This window comes from Cyrtonyx montezumae, unplaced genomic scaffold (genome assembly GCF_038088225.1).
Source record: "Cyrtonyx montezumae isolate F1298 unplaced genomic scaffold, pur_monq_1.0 scaffold_18, whole genome shotgun sequence".
NCBI lineage: Eukaryota > Metazoa > Chordata > Aves > Galliformes > Odontophoridae > Cyrtonyx > Cyrtonyx montezumae.
The window spans coordinates 8,714,574-8,734,202 of record NW_027071914.1 but is presented as its reverse complement, the minus strand read 5'-3'; the positions used below and the strand labels follow the sequence as shown (position 1 = coordinate 8,734,202).

Genomic DNA, 19,629 nt, shown 5'->3' with positions numbered 1-19,629 from the left:
GGTTCCCGGAAATCGCGTGACTCGCCCCCCTCACGTGGGGAGGGCGGGAGGGAGGAGAGGGGAGGCGAAGCCAACCAATCGCCGCTCGCTTCCGCGTCGGCCAATGGGAAGGCAGCCGGCCGGGCGTCCTTCGTCACGTGACAGCAGCGAAGGGGGTATTTAAGGCGCGGTGGCGGGCTGCTCCGGGCAATGCGGGCCGCGCGGTTACGCGTGCGTTTGCTGTGGGTTTGGGCAGGGCGCCTTGATCTAGCAACACAGCCCGGCCGAGAGGGCCTGCCCCACAAGGGGCAGCTCCCGGTCTTCCCCTCTACACGTTCAGCTTGGGAGAACGCGGCCAGACAGGAGAGACTCCTGCTCAAAGCTGCATACCTCCACGTGTATCCATGCATCAGCTTTGCTGCTGTCTACAGCTACAGACACTTGGCCACGGTCACTTAGACACAACAGAAGACATTTCTAATTAAAATAGAGCCCAGTTCTTCCTTTCTTACTATTTGTGATAATTTTTGATTGTGTTGAATATGCTTTTGCAACTCATTCACCCACACCGACCTCGTTTCCTCCCACCGTACCCCGAGCCACCTTTACCTGACACTACAGAACGCTTTTCGTGCTCCCACTGTGCTGGAAAGATGCAGCTCCAGCATCACAGCCCTTTGCAGGACTGAAGCATTTCATCATTCTCAGTGGAGGAAAGCAAACTCCCATGGAGCTCAGAGCACTCTGCTGTGCAGGCTACTGAACTCCCCCAGCAGTGCTGACACAAGAAGCTAACAGCACGTAACGTGGCCCTGACCACAACACTCCAGAGGCTGCCAGTGTTTGTGACCTGAAGTCTTCAAGACTTCGCTACGGAGTCTGTTTCCTTAACCCTCCATATTTTATTTTTAACTTCTGAAAAATATCAAGATACACCTGGAAGTCGGACTGTACCCCTGTACGTGCTGGCTCTCCATTCATTTCAAGCACTAACAAGCTTCCCTCATGTATATTTTAATGTTTTCCGTTGTCTTCCATTGTCACCCAAGCAAGAAACTGTCACAGGCTTTGATACCCACACTGTGTGTTCATCACCAGCAATTGAATCTGTCTGTTCCCATTTCCTACCATCATGCAAAATAAAAACTTATCAGAAGCCGTGCTAATTCCTGGCACACATGCAGCAGACAATCACGATGCAGACAACAGGATGCACAACATTCAGCAAAGCAGAAATAAAACATTATCTCGTAACTTATTTAATCATGCTACTTGCCAGTATCTGTTCCAGAGGAAATATTAAGCATTCAGATAAAGGGAAATTTCTTTATCTGGAAAGCATCTAAATATAAATGCAAGCACGGCTTGTTTACCCTGGCTTTGATTAGCTCTTAGCATTACATTCACCAGCAGCAAAACATCCAAACACACCCTGGGAACTGGTTTACTTCTCCTGTATCTTCAACAGTGATAGCTTGAAACCTAAAATGGAAAGCTTGTTTAAAAGAAAAAAAAAGTTAAAATGCCAATGTAACAATACCACTTCTCATCAGTGGATGCTTTCGTTTTTGGTTTCCCAAAATCTGACAGCAGATCAATGTATCTGAAAAATCCTCAACACTGTACTGACATCACAAAGGGAGGGAAGGAGAAATGCTTCAACATATCTTATCCCCCTCCCCACACAATAAAAAAAACTCCTACACTTCATTAAGATCACTCTGATTCCAATTTTCTTCAGAACTCTGTCACAAACTACGTAGCACGGTGCAGCACAACTTCTTGCATGTTAAAACACAGCTTTCAATCCTAGCTAACCCGGGGAAAAAAACCACCATTCCAGTCCCAACGGTCATTATACTTATTTTTAATAACGAGTGCTACTGCTTCTGCAGTTCATGCTGTCCTGCTTCTGATCACTGCATGTTGCTGCTTTTTGTAAGGATTTCAGAATTTCCTGTACACTAATGAATACCATCCCTCCAAACAAGTTAGCAGCAGATTCAGAAGGAAAAAATGTTACATCCCTGTGGCAAAACAATAAAGCAAAGCAAGGCGTAACTGCTATTTATCTGGACTTGATTTAGGGAGGTAAGAAAGTATACATGTAGACTCCCATGAACGGAGCAGGGTTTGTATTCTTGAAGTTATTCCTTGCCATGTGACTGACTCAATTCACTCCCAGAGCACGAGGCTCAGCTGACAGAGCCACAGCAACCCCCTGTGCTGGCTCTGCCCCACCACGTGCCCCACACTGGCCGGCCATCCCACCACCAGCATCAGTCTAACACACTGCTGTGACTTCTGCTCACTCCCCACTGCTTGCTGCTATACGCATCCTCCAAGAAGGCCTGGGAGTAAATTCATCTCCTATCCAAACCACTATTTACACTCCCTTCAAACCAGTCACATCAACTCTGCTTGTTAAGCCCTTCTGGGATCAGACAGTGGGAAGCTCATGGAGCAGAGGCTTTTGAGTGAAGCACTCACTGCTCCCTGCAGGCCTCAGCAGTCATTTTGTTCCTGGCTTTAATGCTACCCAAGAAGTGTGGGTACAGGCAGCAGTGCACTCCTCCAGCTCACCAGCAGCCCCCAGCTAACTACTGCACAGATAAAACAACAGAAGAGTTAAACATGGCACAAGAGCATTCCATATAAAGCAAAGCATTGCTTTTATTTCCGGGTATGAGAAATTTAAGACCAGATTTCCCAAAACCACAACTCCTTTTAAAAAATAAATGCCATCAACATGTGGCAGCACTGTTTCGCTCTCCTTATACAGTTTCATTTATTTTCAAGACATTTCTTTTCAAGTGCAGTCAAACAGAACAGGAATGAATAGCTACAGACAAACCTCTGAGATACAGCATTCCTACACAGTGAGTAAAGTGCACAGGGAAGCTGGCTGTGCCCCTGTAAAAACTTTAGAAACTTTAATCATACCTGAAGTTAACAGATAAAAAACATACAGTACTGAATAGGAGTTAGATTAGGCACACTGTTAAATGGTAGAGTAGGAAAAATAGAGGGCTTTCAACAAGCCACCTGAAGCACAACACACGTGTTAAGGCATTAATGCAGGACTGGTATCCAACCAGGTATGTTAAGGGCATCTTTGGATCTGTGAAGTTTTTCATCTGAAGGAAATCTCTTCTTTACCTGCAAAGCAAAAAGTAATTTAATTACTCACTTCCATGAAGGTGATTTACCAGTTGAAGACTTGATTGTTGAGTTATCCAAAACTGTTTGCATTCCAAAATGCACTAAAAATTATTATTAAGAACTGTACTTTATTTTAGAAGACGAATCTCTACTTCCTCGTTCTCTTCATGGCTTAATTTCTGAAATTACTGCATGTAGCTTCAGTTATTCTATAAGCTGGCAGAACTATTACACCACTAGAGAGCTTTAAATATGTCTACTGTAAGAGCATCCAGTCACCTACATGAGGGACCTTCCTGCACTCACGTAAAGGCAGTTCCTGGTCTGAGAATACAGACTGCAGTGACAAATCTCAGAATAACAGCAGGCATTACATCCCATTGATTAAAAGGAAAGAGGCTACAACCCATATTTAGCACAGCTGAAAAAGTCTGCATGTTGTTACATACTGCTTTCAAGACATGAACATGGTTATGTAGACAGCCATATATCATTTAAATTAGAAGAATAGTGACCACAGAGAAAGATCAAACAAGTCAGCATCTGTAGGCACTGCTCACTAGGATGTGGTAAGCATCCCACAGGCATTCTTCAGCCTGCTCTATTGCTGAAGTGAAACAGGTTTGCTTATACTTATCTTCCTTTTTAAACACAGTTTCTCTTCCCTGGTAGTTACCATTTCATTCTCTTTAACTGCACTCTGCCCATAGTGACCCATCCACAACTCAGGCGGGAGAGAGACTGGAGGCAGAAAAGAACACAGCGTGGCAACTGGACGCTGTGAGAGCACATCTTAAGCCAAAAATAACTGGTCAAAAACAGAAATGGTGGGTGCATTTATGGAGTGCTGTGCAATGTCAGAGAGAGAACACAACTCCCTCAGATGTTATCTAACTGACAGCTTCTGTCTAGTGAGAAACTCATCCAGAGCCTTTAAGTGCAGCAGGGCACAGCAGCGCCAGACGCTGCAGCCCCTCCTTGCAGCTAGGCTCACCCACAACTGCACGAGTAATTCCAGTACAGCCATGGAGCACTGCACAGACAGCAGTTACTTATTTCTACCTCAAGACAAGAAAAAACATGGTATCTAATAATAGACATTATCATATACTTTTCCTTAAAGCATTCTTTTTCCTAAGTAAATAATTTTGGAATGAAATGAAAGTTCAAGTCAATGAAACCAGACACATCTAAGATTAAATCAAACTGCTTCATAGTACACAAAGAGCACTACATACAACTTGAATTCTCCATCAGAAAGTCTAAAAATGTCAGGTCCTCACATCGATGTCTGTCCACCCCAGCTGTATCAGTTCCCTCATCCTCAGTGCAAATGTATTCCAGCTCGCTGGGAAATGCTTCTTTCAAAGGGGTGAGAGCAGAGCAGGGTAAGCCCTGATCCCCTCTGCAGACATTTAGTCTACAGATGCTGTAACCCAACTCCTGTTTGTCTTTGCTGGGAGCAACACACAGTTCATCTATCAGCCAGATAAGCCCACATTTAAAATCCAAAGCATCTACTCGTTCAAATAATCACAGTTCAATTTTAGGCCTCAGGGAACTGTGGGATTCAGGGATCTATGTGCCCAGTACCAGAATAGACTGCTTTCTGCTAACTAATTTTGTGTTAACACACACAGGAGCAATGGAAACACACCTGGGAAATTCAGTTTGACTGATATACCTAAACACAGCCTCCGCCTGAAGCAGGATCAAACCTACCTTTAACTTCTGCATGCTGCTTAAAAACAGATGCAAACACACACACATGCCACAGACTGAGGCTACCACAGCTCAGATGGATCCTGCTTTGGAGCTGTGGAGCTTTGCTTCAGGGTAGATTTACAGAATGCTCTACAGCCAGCATTTAACTGAACTATAATGTCAATTGCCATTTGTCTGCTGCTGCTGGACTTCTGTGAACAAAAGTTAAAGCAATAAGAGCAGAGGAGTAGGCAATTCAACTGTAAAAGTGGGAGAAAACCCACAGAGACAGACAGGCAAAAAAAAGCTAAGTGTGCTGAATTACTTTGTGTTACTGACGTAAGAACTAAAACCGTGGGTACTTCTTTCCACAACAAAACCTCTGTTTGAACGTTTGATTCTAAGTGCTGCCCTCACAGAGATACCTGAAGTCACTGCACTGCTTTAATACAGAGCAAGTCACCAGGAGAGGCCTCAAGAACTGCCACAGTGGCATTCCAGCATCACTACCAGGTGACCAGCAGCAGGCTCAGCTGCAATATGAGCTGCCCAGACCACCACTAGAAATAAAACTGCCTCCTGCAGGTTGGGTGCTGGTGCTCTGCATTGATGGGAGACTGAGAACCACTGCTGCAGCTCTCACTCAGACTTCCCCAATGAATGGACAACACTGTACTCTGCCCTGGGAATCGGTTCTTGGAGCTGAGGCTGATTGCCTGGGGGAGGGGCTTCGTGGGTAACAACGAGGAAATGCACTTATGCTAGCTGTTAACAGGAAAATGCCTCCCACCCAGTTATTCTCGGGTAGGGTGAAGAAACGTAGTGTCTTCCCTACACACACCTGTTTACTGAAAGCAACACCACATGACATAATAGCAGAGGCAGGAACTGCACAAGAATTCAGCCTGAGCTTCTCATAGCATCTGGCCAAAATTAACAGCCAACATCTGTTTGGTTGCAGTCTCTAGAAAGAGGGATATCTCCTGCACCCCTCCAAAAGTGCCAACAGATCTGACCGTACTCACCTGGTCAGGGCAGTGCAGCACAGAGCAGCAGGGGACTGCCATCCTTAAGGCCAGTGAACTTTAAGGTACCAGATTGTATCGTTGCTTAGCTGTGGCCCAAAGAGGGGGTTGAGCTGAGCCAGAATCGCAATCAGCCAACTGCAAGACAACCAAACAACCCGAGAGAGAACATCAGCTGAAGTGCACAGCTTATGGTACAGGGAAGGCTGGGCCAAACACACGTACTATCAGTGGGGAAAACAGTATTGTGGAAGGTACAGCCTCAGAGCAAAGTTGTGCTCCAGCTCATGCACACACCACATTCTGTCGATGAAGACCACTGCACGCCTGACACAAGTGGTCCTGGTCAGCCTGCAGCAACACAGAACCACCTGGCAGCATTTCTCCAATGTACTTTTCCTTCCCCAGGAAACATACGAGACGTATGGATTCAGAACATAGAAACATAACAGAATTGACCCTTTTCTTACTGCCTTTGAAGCATCCTCTAAAGGACAAAAAAATATATATATACGAGATAACTACTCTCCCATTTACCACCATTTTCAGTGCACTGCAGACCTCCCCAGCAAGCCTGGAGCAGGAGTACTCAGAGAACACATGGGAACAAAAAATAATCATCAATCAGTGTGACAAACCCCGACAGTCAGAGCCAGGGATCCTGGCATCCGAGCAGCTCACAAAGCAACACTGCAGGAGCCACGGCCACCACCCAGAACAAGAGGAATGCAGCCCGTGGAAAACATCCAGGGAAGCTAAACAGAAAGAAATACTCCACTGATACAAGATACATTTGCTTTGTAAATATTACAAGGTTCAGAAAGGGCCGTGAATGCTTGCACGGATTTAAATCTACATTAAATACTAACTGTATAAACACATTTAGTGCACACACTGGCTCATCTGTCTGCTATTTCTAGAACGCTTTCTAAGGAGGAGAAAAAGCAGAGCGGCTTTGTAATGGGAGCTGCCACAAATGTATCAGAGTGCTCAGGCAGTCATGGAAAATTCCACGCAAACCTTGATGCTCTGACCAGCAAAGAGGTGCAGGTCAGCTGGGAGGAGGCTGGAACAGCCACAGGCAAGGATGGCCAGACTTAAAGAAAACGCACCCATCCTCTGACAGCTGACAAATATTTATTTGCTATGCTGCTTTTAGTTTTGCACAGATTAGGACTCCTGCTAACTCCTGCAGCGGTCTATCAGCCATGCAAACTTGGCAATACACGGCAGCAGTCACACAGCAGCTGCAGCAGCAGCAAGGTACCCACAGAACAGCCAGCAGCTGCCAGGCTGGCATCCTTCAGGTTTGCTATTGAGGTAAAAGCAAATTAGCTCTTGAAAATCACACGGAATTTATTTTGCAATGGTTAATTAGAGGCAGAAGAAAGGGGTGCCAGAGCACTGTGCCATCTGCCTGCGGTGTCCTGAGAGAACAGCAGTGGGAGGAGGACAGGAACACCAAAAGCCTGTTAAAGCACATTATTCTCTTCCCCGCTGTACCGAAGGAAGGAACTCAGTGCACCAATCTCTCACCTCTCCATGCCTCCAAAGATCAGCACAGCACGGCTGTGAAATAAATGAGCTGGAAGCACATTGGGAATATCAGCATGACCCAGCTGCACAGCCACGCTGCAGGCAAGCACCGGGCACTTCCCAGAAGCAATCTGTGGGGGCTGTGCTGGATGCCCGAGCTCTGAGCCATAGCAGCACTGCAGGGCAATAGCACACGCCTCCTCCCCGCACTGCTGGCACCGAAGGGCTGAAGGCACAGGCACTGAGCCCTGTGGCTCCCCAGCACTGGAGATAAGCCAGGGAAGAGCTCTCCCTACAGACTGCTTAAGCAACCTGCTCTGCACAGCAGTTTATCATGACAACACAACACAAAACGCAGCGCTCAAAGTGAAACAAAGCGACCCTCAGCATGCAACAGCTCATGTTCCAGAGCTGCTAAAATCAGGTATGGCATTCATACCACCCACAGGTCCTTCAGCTCTGCCAGATACCAGTTACAACCGCTACTGTTAATTACCTGGCTCGTACAAGGAAATTAAAGTCCCTTCTGTTCTACCAGAAAGACTTCTGAAAGGTCTTTCTGCCATAACTGCCATCTGTCTGTGCTGTGTGTTACAAATTAAGGTCCTGTTATCTCTGTTTAAATGTCAGATCGGGCAAGCATGTTTTAATCCTCTATGAATCAGAAGCAAAGCATATCACTTCTCAGACATCCTGTCCTCTGTTAGCAGAACATCACAGCACTGCTTCAGGCACTGCTTTGTAAACAGCAAAACAGACTGAGACTAACAGCACCTCACAACACAGTGTAACCCAGGATTTCTGCAGCAATAACTCCATACACTCAGATTTCTCTTTTATCAGATTCCTGAGGCTTGTTATGTTCTCCTTCAGAAGGTGCTGGGCACATCATCTGTACGCAGATCACACACTGGCCCGTGGAAAACCTCTGCACACAGTAAGCAAATTAATACCACGTGATCAACGTATTCAGAATGACCCCTTACATCTAAATACAGAAATACCTGCAAGGTGAACGTGACTGACTTTAAAAAAACAGTTTAAAGAGTCCGAGTCCTCCAAAATGCATGTTCTTGTTCACTGCTGGCATGCTCAGTGGCCACACTGAGAAACAGCTTTGTAGCTGAGCCTTTGCTCTATCCGAGTGTTACTGTGTTATCTGTAGCTACTGTTGTTTCTGTGGCAATAAACAGCAGGCATTATTTTTGGAGTGATTTGCATTATGGTTGGGTGTCGTTATTGATGGTCTATTAAGATCCTGCTGCTTCTTCTCTTTCATGGTGTAACTGAGGAGGAGAAAGGAAACATGGAAGCCAGGTCGCAGCACACAGGATGAACAGGGGAGATGGAGGAGCTGACGGGTGAAAGCAGATCATCCGTCACGCTGATGGCATGAGACTGGGAACAAATCTGCTTCAGTGCAGAAATCACTGCTCTGAGAAGCAGAATACTTCAGGAGCTCTGTGCCAAATGACACACCATCATCCTGAGGCCACCACGGGGCCCTGACTTCACAGGCACCACCCACCCGCAAAGAACGAGGGCAAAAATAACATAAAACAAATCCTGAACTTGGAGCATTTTGGAATTTGGTCACTATTTCTGTTAAAACAGCACAGGAAACACCTCAGTGAGAAACAGAAACTTAAACATCACCGTAAGAAGCACCAGTAGGTCAGTTCATTTTCACACAGAGAAAGCAGGCAGCCTTAGAACACACTGGTCACGTTTTAACAGAAATTAGTCACATGACAAATTGCTTGGCACGTAAAATTTGGCTCAACACATGTGTCAGAGGACATCAAGAAGGATTTGGGTTTATTTTACTGCAGCCTCCATCACCACAAAAACATTTACTTCAGCAGGACTGGAGGACTTCAGAACAGAGAAAGCTAAGAGCCATCAAACAACAGCATGTGTCTAACACTGACTAACTTGCTCAAGTTTCCTCCTAAATTTCATGCAATGGAAAGGTTCCTTGACTAAGAGGCAAAGCATTATTTATACTTACAACAGATAGCAGCAAACAGCACACGTCACCAGCATTGTGTTGATCACACTGCAGAAAGGAAGGAAAGACACAGCTGGTTAGGTCTCATGTTATGACTGACCACAACGTACATAGGAATAACCACCAGGAATGAGTTCTGCTTTGATCACATGCAGCTGACTCAACATCAGCACTCTGACTTCTCCCAGCTGAGCGAGCTCAGAGGCCAGGGCTGGGCACAGCTGACACAGCCTGGCCAGGCAGAAGTACAGCAGGAGGAAAACCTTACGCAGTGTCTTTGCTCCATCTTGTAGCTATTTGCACCAGCGAGTTATTGAGGCTGGGTTTTCTGATGCCAACAGTAAACTGATTTCTCCATCTGCCAAACTGCTTACAGAAGTTTTTAATCTCAAAAAGTTTGGTGGGTTTTTTGGTAAACAAAACAACACCTCAAAGCCCCCTCAGATTTGTCTGCAGGAACAGCATTTCCTTTCTTGCTGAAAGAAAACTGAGACAGAAACCACCACTAAGGTGAGAAGGAACAGTTAAGCAGCTCAGCTCCTGGGACTGATACAGAGGCGAATCTGCAGCTTTGCATCTTGAACTGGGAGGGAAGGGAATGAGATTTTCTAATACTGAGGGCTCTGTGCAGCCTGTGGAACTCAGCAGGAAAATGGAGGGGTTTTTTGCTGTTGTTTTTTTCCTTTTTCCTCTACACACTCACACCCAAACAGCAGCAACACCTCTTGTTAGGACAGCAATGTCCAACTCTTTCCTGACATAGATTAAAAGAATTCCCACACTTTCCATCAACAATCAACTGCTCTGCTTCAAACAGAGCCTACAGAGCTGCACAGCCTGTGCAGGGCCCCAGGAGCAGCCCTCTATGGGCAGTGCCACAGGCAGCAGGTGCTGTCTGAAGACTTCAACCCAGGCAGTGCAAAGCCAATGGCCACTTAAGATCTACACTGACTTCTGCTAGAAAATGAACCAACAGCTTTTTGGGGGCATCTCTGGTTGGATTTTCTTCTCTAAGATGAAAAATTACCAGCTTATACAGTGTTACTACAGCATCAGGAGACAGCAGTGCTATAGTCACGTTTGTTTAATGATTAAAGCTGGGAAGAACTCGAGATCATCTGCTGGCGTCCCTTCCCTACTTCCCAACGCTTCAGGACACGCCTAGAAGACACTTGAAAGACATTCCCGAGAGCAGAAAAGGCACAAAACCCACTCCAGCTCCAAAAGAGGCAGCAAACAGCAGAGCCGAACGGAGGGGTTTAGATAAACAACGGAGAGAAAGCGACGTTAGTACCTGCGGAGCAGAGGGATGTCAGAGAGAAGAAGAGACAAGAAGCCATTGCGTCCTGGGGAAAACAGACGCACAGAGCGTGGCTCCTTCTGCCGGAGCCGCACAGCCGCAGCGCAGTCCCCGCCCGACGCTTCGCCCCGAGGCCCCGCGGGCTCTCCCGCTCGGAGCTGCGGGTCGGGAAGGCCAAGGTCAGGAGCGCGAGGGAGGAGGAAGTAGCGCCCGCAGGGCCGCCCAGGCCCCGCTACGGGCGCGCGAACGGGGCGGCCCGAGCCCGGCACGGCCGCGGTTATGGGGAACCAGGGTCCCGCCGGCCACTCACCCGCGGTTGGGCCCCTTGGGCACGAGCCACGGCAGGACGCCGCCGACCACCCCCCAGAAGACGGTCATGACGATGATGGGCACCGTCAGGCCACCGTACGCCATGGCGGGGCTGCGGCGGAGCGGAGGGGGCCGCCCCTTCCCGGCGGCTCAGAGCGGAGCCCCGCCCACCCCGCCGCCGACCAATCAGCTGCCGCTACGTCACCCGAGCGCGAGGCGGTGCTGTCAGCAGCGCACGGGGGCGGGGCTTCCGGCGGGCGGCAATGCCCGGGGTTAAAGGCGAATGAGCGACGGAGCAGCGCGGGACGAGAGCTGCCGGTCCCACGGAAAGCAAACGGCGTTCCAGACAGGCGTGACAGAGCAGCCATCACGCGAATGCTAGGAAAAGACTTCCACGTGCGAGCGCAGCCGCTCTGCTGGCCGTCCGAGCACGCAGAGCTCGGCTGACTGTAGGGCTGCTCTCACTGTGCCGCAGTGCGGCGGCTCTGAAGGGCGCACACCGGCAGCGCCGGGCCCTTCGCCACTTCCCTTTCCCGAAGCACAGCCCCGCAGCCCTCCTTGGGGCGCTGGTAAGGGACCCCGGTGCAAGTGGTGGGGCACAACGTGCTCAGCCGACTCCTAAAGCGTAACTCCAGAGGACGACATGAAAAGATGCACGGCCAGGAACAGCTTTCTTCAATTGAAAGGTCAGCTATGAAGCACATGCAGAATTAACACGTTCATTATACACTGTGGGCGTTTCTGAGTGAGAAGACAGACACACACACCTGCTCATGTGTGTCATGTGTGCTTTCAGGACTGTACCACCGAACGGCAGCAAAACCACACCTCCGTGTGGAAGAGGTGTTTTCAGGAGGAAGAGGGGCTCACAAAGCATTTCTGAAATAGCCACGTTTAAAACATGAGAGAATATTTCAGCGCTGACCAGACATCCTGCATCAAAACTTCCTAAAGGAGACACGCAACAACAGGTTCAATTTTAGCAGTTCTTTAATGGTGCCAAATAGAAAACCATCTACTCTTGCATCTTTTCAATCGTTTCCTCCTTGTATTTGCCCTTCTCCTTGCCAACCTGGCGAGACTTTGCTTTGCGCTCCAAGATCTTCTTGCGATCTTTGTCCAGTTTTAGCCTTGTGATCACCACCTAGAGGAGGGGAAGGAATTCAGCATTACAGGCACAGCAGTGCTAACAGGGCTGCCTCACTCTGCTGGGCTGAAGTGCCTGCAGCTTTCACAGCTTCCCTGCTCCTGGAGGTATCTGAGAGACGTGGGGACGTGGTTCAGTTGTGGACTTGATTTTAAGGGCCTTTTCCAAGCGAAATGAATCTAAGATTACTTTTATTTGTCCGTGTTTTAATTTAAACAACACTGGAATGCTGGAAAAGCAGGCTGCATGCTGCTGCTGGTCACCATCACATCACTGCAGCACTGCTCGGCATCAGCAATCCATCTGCCTTAACTACAGTGAACAACACAAAGTTCACACACCTCTGGCTCACACGAGGCCATCACCTTTGTGAACAGGACCTGCTATTCATCAGCTGAACGTGGGCAGCTGATTATAACAGAACATGGCCAGACAGAAGATAATTTGTGCAGACCATAACGATCCTTAATGAGTTTGTATCAAAACTGATTTTCAGCCCCTGGGCATCCTTCAGTTCTTTCTCTGCCCACAAAACTGGCAAGGAAATACTCTGTGTTCCTGAGGAACACTTCAAAAATACACCAAGGCAATCAAATCCTAGAAATCCACGCAGGCTTTGGTACAGCTGAGTGCTCCTGGTTAGCTCCACAGTACAGCATGCTCTCAGGAATTAACTCCCATTAATTCCTGCCTATCTCATCCCACTGCAAGATTGCAACAACACATTGCCCTTGCATTAGTAACTACAATCTTCATACAAAGCTTCTTTAAAGTCTCATTTCCAGTGCAGGAGAGCATTGACAGAAATGAAGGAGCAGCACAAACCCACAGAAGTAATATCCAATTATATATACACTGGTTCCATCACAATGTCACCTTGTACCTCCAATGTTATTACTGTACACAGGCCACTGTTGTTTTGGAATCATTCTGTTCTCCCCCTAAGTAACAAAACCTGATTAGAGAACCTGTTACAACCAGCACTTCAATATACATGCTCACATGACAGGTCTGAAGCACGCTAGTTTCATCTGCTTCAAACCAGGTTTTTGGCTAGGTTTTCTGCTCACTTTGAAATGATTTACTGTTACAATCTTAACAGGCTTTGCCAGGTTTTCATTAACTGTAAAGACTGTAAACATTGCAGGATGGCTGGGCTGAGGCCAAAGGGATGAAGTTCACCAAAGCCAAGTGCTGGGTCCTGCACCTCAGGCACCACCCCAGGCAGCAGCTGGAAGGCTGCATGGAAGGAACATGGGGGTGTTGGTGGAAGCTCGGCTGCACGTGAGCCAGCAATGTGCCCAGGTGGCCAAGAGGGCCAATGGCATCCTGGCTTGGATCAGAAATAGCACTGCCAGCAGGAGCAAGGAGGTGCTTGTTCCCCTGTACTCAGCTCTGCTGAATCCACACCTCAACTACTGCGTTCAGCTTTGGGCCCCTCAATACAAGAAACACAACGTGTCCAGAGAAGTACAATAAAGCTGCTAGTGGTCTGGAGCACAGGCTTTATGAGGAGTGGCTGAAGGAGCTGGGACTGTTTAGAGGCTCAGAGGAGACCTTACTGCTTTCTGTAACTGCCTGAAAGGAGGTTGTGGTGAGATGGGGGCTGGCCTCTGCTCCCTTCTAATTAGTGACAGGACAAGAGGGATGGCCTCAATTTGCACCAGGGGAGGTTTGGTTGTGTATTATGAAAAACGTCTTCTCTGAAAGCGCGGCAGTGTTGGCACAGGCTGCCTAAGGAGGTGACTGAGTCACTGTCCTTGGAGGTGTTCAAGAACCAAACAGATGTGGCACTGAGGGACATGGTCAGTGGGAAATGCTGGTGACAGGTGCACATTTGGACTAAATCATCTTAAGAGTCTTGTCCAACTTTGATGATTCTGTGACTCTGTGAAATCACTCCAGGCTGAAACTGGATTCAGACAAGATTAGTGCACAACAGTCACAAGAACAAATCACCATTCTGAGCACCTATTTAAACATTTCAAACACTTCCTTCATCAGTGCAAATGCCATTTAGCAAAGATATAAGATTGTATCCCCTAAACAACCCATTTAAAAAACCACCTGTGCTTTAGGAACTCAAACCTCATCAAAAAGTGCTGTTGGAACATTCTACAGTTTGTGTCAATTTCTCCACCAAATAACCCTCAGAAAGCTCCTGCTCCCAACCATTACCTCTCCTCTAGCATGACATTACAATTTCCTCGATTACTAACATGCACCCCAAGCGATCTCAATCCATCATTCCACGTGCAGCAGCCAGGTTCTACCCATGCCAGCTGCAGTTCCTGTTTGCCAGCGAGGTCCCTTCATGCCCTGCAGAGCTCACTCCACACACCGTACCTTGCTGGGGTGGATTCCCACGTGGACAGTTGTGCCGTTGGCCTTCTCACGCTGAACACGCTCGATGTAGATGACGTACTTTTTCCTGTACACCTGGACCACCTTGCCAATCTGCTGCCCTTTGTAATGTCCCCGCACAACCTAAACAAGGAGACAGGAAGTATTCTGTCCCAGTATATCCAAAATAGTCCTGTAGCAAATATCAGACCTTAAAGAGCAATGTAAGCATCCTAACAGAAAACCAGAACTACACAGGCTGAACTGCAAACTCTGTGTCAGGAAGATGCATACTAACAGACAATTCAAGTGACCATGGAAATGGATCAGAACCTCATTCAGCCTGCAGTAATCTCTCATCAACCTACTTCAAATCATTTCAACCAGGAAGACAAAGAGATTTTCATCTTAATTTTTCCTCTATTATATTTTTTTAAACAAAAAGACCACTTGAGCTGCTCTCTAATCTGACCTTTCCCATATCACAAGTAGCAAATAAGTCTATAAATAAACTTTTTTTTTTTTTGTGCTTTATTGCCCAGAACCTTTAATCCAGAGTGATAACCAACACATATAGCACAGCTTCTAGCAATTTGTGCTTCTCTTCTCTTCCAGCTCACTGATGTGAGAAATACATAACAGGACAAATCTATGACTACATCAACTATTACTCTTGCAACAGCTGTGATAAAGTTCTGTGATCAACCTCAGTTGGTCCTAAAAACCAAAATATGGCTGAAACCTAAAGCGTGACAGTATGACACACGAGAAAGGCAGCACAGCTACCTGGACTTCATCGTCCTTCCGGATGGGCATAGAGCGCACGTTGTATTTCTGCCTCAGCTCCTTGGAGAGCGGGGAGGACATGATTTTCCTCCGAATGTGGGAAGGAGCATTGAAGTGCCGTTTGCGGTTCTTGCTGCGGTCTGAGGTCACAAATGGATTGAACTTCATTTTGGCTGCAGGAAGAAAAGCAGCCGTTAGAGAGACTTGTACCTTACGCTTATCATCCATGCACACAAAGTAAACTAAAACTTAAAAATGTTTTTTAACTGAGTTTAACACTTTGATTCTCATTCCCAGTTTGTATACCTGTTCAATTTAGATTTCAAACCTGCATTCTTTTTTAAGCCCTCCATGAGTGACTGTGAACTGACAAATGTGTCTGTGTGCACACGAGACCGTTTTTCTGTATAACAAAGCTCCCTGTAGTCACAAGTCAGGACAGCTGACTGAGTGCTGCTAATTTCATAGGTACATTAGGTTGGAAAGGACCTACAAGATCATCTAGTCCAACCATCCCTACCCAACTACTAAACCAAATCCCTTAGCACCTCATCTAAACGCTTCTTGAACAGCGCGAGGGATGGTGCCTCAACCACCTCCCCAGGCAGGCCATTCCAGTGCCTGACCACTCTTTCTGAGAAAAATATTCTTCCTCAAATCTAAAATTCAATTTCACACTACTGTACGTCTGCTTTAAGAAGTGAACGTGTATTTCAAACTGGCACGACACTCACAAAGCTTAGGGTTCCCTAATAACACGTAACACCAGACCTTGCAGTGTGTAACAGGGCACACCTGGTCCTGTCCAACTCCTAATGGCCTCAGCGCTGGCCTGTGACAGCTACACCCAACTGACACAGGCAGCACCGGGTGCTTCCGCTCAGCCACACGAGCCAGGCTGCACAGCACGCCGCAACTCTGCAAACCTAGACCAGAGGCGGCCGCGCGCACCGCTTCAATTGAATCACCCATCAGCAAAGAACGCGTCAGAGGAGAGCGACATCTATACGGAGTCTGCAGCCCGAACCGGCACTGACTGCAGGCCGCGGCGTGCCGGATCCGCCCGCGGAGCCCTCCCCCGGAGGCGCCAAGCGCGGCCCGACCCATTCCCCGCACCGACAGCCCCGGGAAGGCTCGGGCCGCCCGGCGGCAGCAATGAGGCCCGAGGCGACCGAGCTCTCTCCCGTCCCCCTCCCGCTTCCTCGATCGAGCCCCGCCAGGGCCGCCGCGGAGCCCCCACCACGCCTCAGGCACCGGGGAACAGCTCGGGGCCGCCCCGCGCAGGATGGCGACGGATTGGCAAGGAGCGGCCCGGGCACGGAAAGCTCACCCGCTGCCGCCGCCGCGCCGGACACCCGGAAAAAGGAGCGTGAACTCCTTCCGCTTCCGAAAGCGGGCGCCGGAGCCGGCTGCGCCCCCTTGCGGCCGGAGGTCAACTGCGCAGGGGGCGGTGCTGCTGGTACCCGGCCGGCCCTGCGGGCTCCCAGCCGGCATCCCCGCCCGGTACACACCCGGGCACGCTCCTGGAAATCACTCGGATTCAATTTTTTCAGCTCAGACTCCCATTGCTGTAGCTTCCCTGCAACCGTGTGCGCTGTCATTATCACCATCGCCTTCACCACGCAACGTACCTGCGCACACTGCCGGTGCTCCTGACAGGTACCGAGCGATTACTTCGCTGTTCGTCCTGGGCACAAGTTGATTTATTTTCAAGGAAATAATTTCATGGCAGGAGGTGCTGTTGGGCCCAAACCACCCCCAGGGGAAAGCAGCACAGCACCTCGGGGAGGACTGGGTTCCCAGAGCAGGCAGGAGCCATCCCAGATGGCATCAAATGGAGCCCAAATTCATTGCGAGGAACATTTTGGTACTTAATTGTCTCAATTGTCTGCTAATTGTCTCAATGTGTTTCTAAATACTTTGTGAAGCAAGGCTAAAAGGAAATTAAAGAGAGGGAGGACAAAAGGGGGTTACTTAAGCACCGAGTGAAGCCAAGCTCCAAGCACAATCCACACACCTCAATCAAAGAAATAAATAATAAGGAGAGGTTAGGACACTTGGTGCTGTTCAAACCCAGCACTGGATGTCCAGACATGACTCAGTACTGATTACAACAGAGCCTCGTGGCAACTTTCGACAGGGTGAAACCTGGCCTGAAGTGATTTCATTGTGTGATAATGCGAATTTCATTGAAATAATAATTAAAAACAAACCAAAAAAACCCTTTTGGATTGATTTTGCAATGGCAGTGCAACAAGAAGCCAATCCAAACACAGAAGAGTTTTATTTTTAATTACAGGATTAAAAAAAAACGCTAATAGTTTATTAACATAAGGTTGCAAATTAAAAGGGAAATGTGTGGACTCCGTAATAAGCTCCACTGTAAAAAAGCAGACTTGTGCTTTACACGTTGCCTTGACACGCTGCAGGATGACAAACACTGCCCCCTTCCCCTTTCTTCTCCCAAGGACTATTGGGAAACACCCCACTGACATCCTTCAACTGAACCTCCTGTTCTGAAGCAGATACCACAGTCACTTCCAGCTCCAAAAGTCTGCGTATCACACAAGCAAAAAGCAAAATTAAACGAGAAATATTCAGGAAATTAATTCTAACCGTTGCCAGCTATGCTGCAGATTTTGCTTTTTACAGAGCAGCAGCTGAAGGCAAACACCTGATAACTCAAACATCCACAAACACGCATCTGCTTTTTACTTTTTACCCAGTGTCCTTTTTCTTTCCCCCAGAACTCCTCAGCAGCCCACACAGTGCCTGCCCCCACCAAAGCACTGCTCTGCAGCTTCCCCAGAGTAAAAATTCTGACCCCAGTGCTGCAAAGCATCCTACACTGCCCGGTCACTGCACGATGGAGCACAGCTCTGGACAGGTTTGTTTAAACCAGGATATACACACGGTTCTCTCTCTTGGAAAACCACAAACGCTTCTATCAAAATACTGAATTTAAAGAGCAAATTCAAGCATATGGATGAACACCCACGAACAGTGTTTTTCCTTCCACTGTGGCTAGAAATTGATGTTTAAAGGTGTACCTATGCTCACTTTAGGTGTACCTATGCTCACTTTATCTCTAGAATGTGCTTGAGAGTAAAAGGGAAACACAATGACACGTGCATGCACGGGGCAGTACTGCTACAGCAGTAACCACCACACCTTCACTTCTGGGCAGATTAAGAGCCAATTCTTCTGTAAACAAATGGTGCAGCAACGAAGGATAAGGTGCTGCAACGTACAGCAGAGCCTGGAGTCAGCCCTGGCTTGGCAGTACTCAAAGCCTTCGCCCTGGCTCACAGAATGAAGGTGCGGGTTGTTTCTTTTGCCAGAACTCGAGTACAATTCGATTTCCACATTTAGCAAAAATAAAAAAGTGATTTATTACATTACTGCAGTGGACATTTTGGCAGAGAAAGCGAGCACGCTGAGGTATGCATCTGTTATTTCCAAAAAAAGCCAAACAATCTCAGTGATCTGGTTTAAAGAACTGGCCTGGACTGCACAGGAGGCAGCGTGGAAAGAGGAGGAGGGCAGAAAAAGCACACTGAGGGCACGAGGCGCAGAGAAATCTGCAACCAACTTTGCTACTTTGTACTGAAGAAATCCTAAGGGGGAAAACCTTCACAAAACTAACAGCACAACCCGCTGTGCTACATGGATGCCCCACTGAGAGATTAGAATCGCGGCCTCGTAATCCACCAGGTTCACAAGCTATGAGCAAAAACTCAACAAATCCAAGAGGAAAAACGAGGACATCTTTGCTTTAAGCTTCAGTTGTTGGCAATGGATTGGAGGAAATCCTTCAGGCAGCGGCAGGAAGAATTGCAATGGAAAAAGGCCAGGCTGCCAGCAGGCATCGCTGCCACCTCGTGGGTACCGCTCGCGGACGCACGCACCGAAATGAAGACAAGCATCCCGTTTTCAAGTTGATTTTTGTAAATGGAAAAAATGTATAAAATCTATCCATACATTAACAGATACAGGAAGTTACACAATCCAGTTTACACCTAAAGGAACAGCAATCAGTCCATAATAAGAACAGGGAATAATTCCAATGCTGTAACTTGTCAGAAGTCACTACAGGGCAGAGAATGGGCGGGTGGGGAGGGAGGGCTGTTGGCCTTTTCACTTTTCTTTTTTGGCGTGTGTGTGTGTATAGAACTGGAGACCTCCCCTACTTCCAAAGCAAAGAGACAATTTCAACAGACATGTATGAGGAATACTTTTGAAATGCACCTGACTCTGGTGTTAACACTGATCATTTGAAGATTCATATTATTCCAACACGATGTTCGGATACTTCTGCCTCCAGGAA

General features: G+C 47.8%; 2 protein-coding genes across 2 annotated transcripts; both read right to left on the bottom strand.

The window, feature by feature from the left end:
- Positions 1–2,627: 2,627 nt before the first annotated feature.
- Positions 2,628–11,186, bottom strand: ATP6V0E1 (ATPase H+ transporting V0 subunit e1). The gene is made up of 4 exons (XM_065734561.1): positions 11,028–11,186; positions 9,418–9,465; positions 5,871–6,008; positions 2,628–3,138 (listed from the first exon to the last, which is right to left on the bottom strand). The coding sequence occupies exons 1-3, from the start codon at positions 11,129–11,131 to the stop codon at positions 5,915–5,917; spliced, it is 246 nt and encodes an 81-aa protein (XP_065590633.1). The 5' UTR covers positions 11,132–11,186; the 3' UTR covers positions 2,628–3,138; positions 5,871–5,914.
- Positions 11,187–11,998: 812 nt separating this feature from the next.
- RPL26L1 (ribosomal protein L26 like 1) lies at positions 11,999–16,685 on the bottom strand. The gene is made up of 4 exons (XM_065734579.1): positions 16,633–16,685; positions 15,303–15,475; positions 14,520–14,660; positions 11,999–12,170 (listed from the first exon to the last, which is right to left on the bottom strand). The coding sequence occupies exons 2-4, from the start codon at positions 15,468–15,470 to the stop codon at positions 12,042–12,044; spliced, it is 438 nt and encodes a 145-aa protein (XP_065590651.1). The 5' UTR covers positions 15,471–15,475; positions 16,633–16,685; the 3' UTR covers positions 11,999–12,041.
- Between the last annotated feature and the right edge of the window lie 2,944 nt (positions 16,686–19,629).

Excerpts from the sequence above, each read along its gene's own strand:
- ATP6V0E1 (XM_065734561.1), bottom strand. The coding sequence starts at position 11,131 with ATGGCGTACGGTGGCCTGACGGTGCCCATCATCGTCATGACCGTCTTC. Across the intron at positions 9,466-11,027 it reads CCCAAGGGGCCCAACCGCGG|TGTGATCAACACAATGCTGG; the intron begins GTGAGTGGCCGG and ends TCCTTTCTGCAG. Across the intron at positions 6,009-9,417 it reads GCTGTTTGCTGCTATCTGTT|TTGGCTGATTGCGATTCTGG; the intron begins GTAAGTATAAAT and ends GTTGTCTTGCAG.
- RPL26L1 (XM_065734579.1), bottom strand. The coding sequence starts at position 15,470 with ATGAAGTTCAATCCATTTGTGACCTCAGACCGCAGCAAGAACCGCAAA. Across the intron at positions 14,661-15,302 it reads GGAAGGACGATGAAGTCCAG|GTTGTGCGGGGACATTACAA; the intron begins GTAGCTGTGCTG and ends CTCCTTGTTTAG. Across the intron at positions 12,171-14,519 it reads TGGGAATCCACCCCAGCAAG|GTGGTGATCACAAGGCTAAA; the intron begins GTACGGTGTGTG and ends CCCCTCCTCTAG.